Below are 5,953 nucleotides of genomic sequence, written 5' to 3' on the forward strand. Positions count from 1 at the left end.
TGCATCTGTCAAGGTGATTGTTATTGTAGTTGCAGTTCCTTCTAACAAGTTTTGCAGCACTTGTTATAAATTATTTAAGTATATACTAAGCATGCAAAAATATGTGTTGTGAAGGGCAGGTAATAGCACAAATAAGGAAGTCAAAGACCAGCCACACCTTTTGTTATCTTATGAGGACTTTGTCAGGCCTGTTCCCTGACATTCGTTGGTTGTGGTTACTTATTACACGGTCTACTTTGAGAACTTGAGTCATTAAAACGTGTGCATGTTGAAGCAAAGCAGGGAAACAAGAAAAGATAAAACTTTATTGACTGACGGCATTCCATACGTTTCCTGAGTCTAAACACTGCTCTATTTGTTATGTAGCAAAGCAGCTGAGGTTAAATTACATTTGTTAATCCTGCGTCAACACAATGCTGGCTTCAGTTTATTCTTGCAATAAAACACATTATGAACACAATAGGGTTAAGTGTTTATGCATACCTTTTAAGGGTATATTACTGCTTCTGAAGTGACAGATTTGCTTTGAACTTGGCATTTGATGAAAAGTACAATACTTGCATGTAATCAATACAACTTGCACTCAAAACATTTAATCACAGTAGTTACATGTACTGTATATACACATGTTGCTCGTCCAAGAAACATTGTTATTGAAAAACTAATTGACTACAAGTGCTTTAAAAGTCTACTATTATAGTACATGTGTTACAAATGTGAAGGCATGCAGCCTACAGGGGTGTAAATACTGTAGTAATAATTATATTGCGCAGCATACAAAGCCAAATATCTTAATATTGTGTGCTTTTGATTTTTTCTGGTCTGGTATAACTATTATGTGACATGTCAATAGCGTTTTCCTACCAGTTATTATTTGTACATGTCATTTGTCGAAAGTTGCACAAATGTTCCCTCTAGTTCAGTGGTCACCAAACATATGTATGCATGTATTAGGACTTGTCAAAATTAACATTTCAACTTGTGATTACGCACAAGAAATGATTGCATTAATCATGTATATTCGCAGATAAATCAACCAATTTCTTTTGATTACCTTAACTGCGAATGGTCATAGTCAGTGATCAGGTCACTGCATCTGTCAGTGCAAAGACTGTACTTTAAAATACACCCAGATGGGACTATAGATAAAACTATTTCCACGTTTTGAGTAAATAAATTACATGCATTCAAGTAAAACATAAAAAAAAAAATATTGTATGACATTCTGACAATAAAAACAGGCCCTTTTTTAAAATTAAATGTATCATGTGCCTCTTCACATGTCAGTGCTACATTTTGTATCCACAATAGGTCAACAAGTATGTGCTCAGGGTTGGCAAGGCGTGCTGGCGTGTTCCGGGGTTAAAATGCGTACCTGCTGGTAGGTCTGTTGGTCACTCTTCTGGAGGGGAGGGCACTGATGTCATAATGCATTTATTTTCCCTAATATTTTCAGGATCTACCAGTAAAGTCCCAAAGATTTACAGGTCGATGACCCCTGCACTAGTTAGAATGTCAAGGTACTACAAGGTAATCATTGCTGTCCAGTCATAAGTATTCACATTTCAATGGCTGCTTGGATTAAAACATGCAGAAATATTGTGTGCCAGTGCAATGGTGAAGGATGCTGGAATTACATTCCCAAGCTTCCAGTAGTGGGTCCCTTTTCTACAAAGTGGCGTGTGTGCCTAAAAGTTTTTTTCTTAAAAAAAAATAGACATCCTTTTCACCTTCTGAATAGTGTGTGCTGTTAGTACTCTGGTAGTGAGTCTTACTCACGCCAGACCGAGAGCCGAGCCCAGCAGGGCCCTGACTTTGCACAGGCACAGTGACGCTCGCATGCTCAGCCAAGGGCAGGGCGGTGAAGAGTGGCTGTCAGCCCAGAAGTGCAGCATATCTCTGGGTGGGACGTGGTGCACAGACACCATAGCCTGATAACAGCAACGTCCATAGGGCACACTGGGACCACCAGAGAACAGTGGGCAGTGCGTGGGCAGTATCCCTGCTGCACGGGCACACAGACCCACAAACACATCTTCAGGGGGAAGAGGTGTCGATAGAGGTGACGCGGTGGCAGCCAATGATATTTTGAGCAACGCAGAGCGGGAGAGGACATAGGCCGTCCCGCTGCAATAGTCTGGAAAAACCGAGTGTGGGTATGCCCCTTTAGAGAGGTAATGCTTGCTGTCCGGGTTGCGGTCTGGAGCCACGTGGAGATGCACCCTACCGAGGTACAAGTCCACTTGTTCGTAGGGGCTGTGGCTTTTGTTCAGGAGGCGCAGCAGCGCGCTGGGATTGAACAGGACGTCGTCGTCCACTTTGGCCAGAAAATGCGCTTGGGCGCAAAAGCGGCGGACCCAGCTCAGCATGGATACGGTCTTCAGGGTCAGATTGGAGTAGGTGTCCAGGAAACGCCCCTGAACCAGGTCTCCTCGCTCCCTGGCCTCCTCTATTAGCAGCTTGGCCAGTCCCGGGTCAGATGTTACACCCAGCGTGAAGAGGGTCATGACTCTCAGGCCCCTCACATTGGTCTCCCCGCCCCATGTGTCCCTAATGGCTTGGCGTGCCCTCTGGTTAGCAGGGGCGGAGGTTACCATGGTGATGAGGTAAGGCTTGGCGCGCTGGCACACCAGAGGACTGGGCATGAGCAGGAACTCCTCTGCTCTCGTGGGAGGGGCGCTCTGCAGGGGTGAGATGCCGGCGTGCGGCTCCAGCATTGTGTTCATACCCATGGACGTGATCCAAGACTCAATGACGTCTATGATGATAAAAGCGAAGAAGGCAGCGCTCAGGGTCGCGGTGCAAAAGACCGACAAAAAACCAGAGCGGCTCCCTCGTTTCCCAAACCGGGGCATACATACCCAGAGCCCCCTGGCGACCATCGTTGCTCGGTGTCGTGTCTCGACGCCTATGGCGGCTCTCCTCAGTCTCCCCTGGAAACAACGCTGAGGTTGTCATCGGATACCCCTCCTCGCTAAAGTGGGCTACCCGGCTGCGCGCATGGCGGATGTGACGAGATGTGCCGTTGCAATAGGCGTGTGTCGCGTAATGGAGGGGGCATTTCCGCGAAACGCGTAACAAGGCATGCTTCATGTAGGGGAGGAGCCTCGCTGACAGAACCATATCACGTGACAGCTTTGAGACGCGGTTTCAGATCTTTTCAATTCGACAACAATCTTTGCATCTGGAAAGTATTCACAGTGCTTCACTTGTTCCACTTTTTGTTATGTTACAGCCTTATTCCAAAATCTATACATTCAAATGAGAGTTTGAGAAATTGAGAGTTGCAAACAGTTTGTAATCTGGATGGATAGTACAAATAGTTTTCCAAATACCAATAGAACCAAAGAATAATGGCGCATGATATCAACCTTGATGGCAAACCTAATCCAATCCGTAAACCGCTCTGCCAGCAATATAAAATAGCTGACTTTATCTGTCGGCCACCACATTCCTTTGTGGTATTGGAGTTTGCCTGCTTGGACGTGTATGCCACATGACATGGAATCGATTATGGGGAGCATCAGTTCCAGACTGTGCTTATCACTGCACATATTACGTTTAATAAGGAAACACACGCTGTATTTATTCTCATTCAAGCAGCCATCAGGATGTATTAGATGATGGAGAAGTTGCATGTGGGGGGGAAAAAATCACACATACCACAGTTTGAGAATGACTGGTTTATGGTTAAAATGCACCTTTTTGTAATTATACATTTGGCCAGCAAGTGGTACCTTGTGCCGAAGCATGCATGAAGCTTCGAGAAATTCTCGAACCGTGGTTCAGGTATAAAAAATGGATGGATGGTTCAACGCCTCACGAGGTAACCATCACTTCGACAAACAGAGGGGTGGAGCTACTTCCGTGTTTAAATAGCAGCATAATAACACATAATGTAGATTTATTGTTATCATGACCTGATTATGTCAGAGATGTTTAATCATATAATCTGTAATATTTTATATTTGCGTGCGTGTGTACTAACTTGTGTATCTGTATATCAATCCGAGTGTGTGTATTCAGAGCCACGTACGTGTGTTTTAAGTTGTCTGTATGTTTCCCTAATCAGATAGAATCAATGTTTACTTATATAGCCCTAAATCACGAGTGTCTCAAAGGGCTGCACAAGCCACAACGACACCCTCAGTCGGCTCAGATCCCACATCAGGGCAAGAAAAAACTCAACCCAATGGGATGGCAATGAGAAACCTTGGAGGGGACCGCAGATGTGGGACCCCCCCCCCCTCCCCATCGAGGGGTGTGTGTGTGTGTGTGTGACTTTTACGACACTTCTTGCCGTCTAAGTTTTGAGCGAGCGCAGCCAGATTTGTGAGTGTGTAATAAAACCTTTGCGCGCGTATTCAGAAGTGCATGCGTGTGTATATAAGATCTGTGAGAAGCAGGAACTCTTTATTGGCTCTATTTTTTTACACTTGACTTTTGCAACACTTCTGCCGTCTCAGATTTGAGAGCGCGCATCCGGATTTGTGAGCGTGTAATGCAACCTGTGCACGTGCATTCAGAAGTGCATGCGTGTAATACAATCTGCATGTGCGTATCTATGATCTGTGAGAAGCCGGAAGCTGTAAAACAACCAAAGAAACGAAAAGTTTTGTCTGAGGAGACAAAAAAAGAAAAACAGAGTTTACACAGATAAAAGGACAGTCAGGATCAACATTGCCCCGGCTTTCACTCGCTGGCCTGAGCTCAAAGACGAGGGATTTCAGACAAATTTAACACTTGGTGAGCAAACTGGCCCCCCTTGGATTCAGTACCCCCCTATGCAACTGGCTGCTTGACTTCCTCACAGACAGACCCCAGTCTGTGAGAGTGGGCAACAACATCTCCAGTGCCATCTCCCTGAGCACCGGCTTCCCCCAGGGCTGCGCCAGGTCCACTACTAACCACATTGTGAAGTATGCGGATGACACGACAGTAGTGGGCGTCATCCGTGACAACAACGACATGGACTACAGGGAAGAGGTGAAACATCTGGTTGAATGGTGCAGAACCAACAACCTGGTCCTGAATGTCGACAAGACCAAGGAGATCATCGTTGACTTCAGGAAGCACCAGTCCAGCCACACTCCACTCTTCATCGACGGCACAGCGGTGGAGATAGTAAGCAGCACCAAGTTCCTGGGGGTGCAGATAACTGACAGTATAACCTGGTCCCTACACACAGGAGCTCTTGTAAAAAGAGCTCAGCAGCGCATGCACTTTTTGCGTCAAATGAAAAGAGCACAGCTCCCTCCCCCCATTCTCACCACATTCTACAGAGGCACTATAGAGAGCCTGCTGACCAACAGCATATCTGTCTGGACTGGAGCCTGCAATGCCTTAACCTGGAAGTCTCTCCAGAGAGTGGTGAGGACGGCGTAAAAGATCATCAGGACTCCTCTTCCTCCTATCCAGGAGATCGCAAAAAGCCGCTGTCTGACCAGGGCTCAGAAAATCTGTAAAGACTCCTCCCACCCCCACCAAGGACTGTTTTCACTGCTGGACTCTAGAAAGAGGTTCCGCAGCCTCCGAAGCAGAACCTCCAGGTTCTGTAACAGCTTTTTCCCTCAGGCCGTAAGGCTCTTGAACGCATCATAATTAAATTATCCCCTCAACTCCCCCCAAAATGGATTAACAATATAACATACATCCATAAACGTGGATGCATGAGAAAAAGTGCAATATATTTATCTGTACAGTAACCTATTTATTTATTTATATATGCACCGTATTGCTTTTTTATCCTGCACTACCATGAGCTTATGTAACAAAATGTCGTTCTTATTTGTACTGTAAGGTTCAAATTTGAATGACAATAAAAAGGAAGTCTAAAAGTCTAAAGTCTAAATGCTGCCTTGGCTCTGTTCCTGCTATTCTAGTAAGTGACTTTTGCTGCTCAGTGTTATTTGTACAGGAGGAAGGAGACGGCACAGACAGGAGGGATGGCGTA

The 5,953-nt window shown here is 45.5% G+C and overlaps 1 protein-coding gene across 2 annotated transcripts; it reads right to left on the bottom strand.

The window, feature by feature from the left end:
* Positions 1-285: 285 nt before the first annotated feature.
* b3galt4 (UDP-Gal:betaGlcNAc beta 1,3-galactosyltransferase, polypeptide 4) lies at positions 286-3,242 on the bottom strand. Of its 2 annotated transcripts, XM_061981915.1 has the most exons (2): positions 2,862-3,242; positions 286-2,758 (listed from the first exon to the last, which is right to left on the bottom strand). In XM_061981915.1, the coding sequence occupies exons 1-2, from the start codon at positions 3,121-3,123 to the stop codon at positions 1,776-1,778; spliced, it is 1,245 nt and encodes a 414-aa protein (XP_061837899.1). In that variant the 5' UTR covers positions 3,124-3,242; the 3' UTR covers positions 286-1,775. The 2 variants fall into 2 exon arrangements, with proteins under 2 accessions (XP_061837899.1, XP_061837909.1); XM_061981925.1 differs by having other exon boundaries at positions 286-3,011.
* Between the last annotated feature and the right edge of the window lie 2,711 nt (positions 3,243-5,953).

The sequence above is a fragment of the Nerophis lumbriciformis genome, linkage group LG01 (genome assembly GCF_033978685.3).
Source record: "Nerophis lumbriciformis linkage group LG01, RoL_Nlum_v2.1, whole genome shotgun sequence".
Classification (NCBI taxonomy): domain Eukaryota; kingdom Metazoa; phylum Chordata; class Actinopteri; order Syngnathiformes; family Syngnathidae; genus Nerophis; species Nerophis lumbriciformis.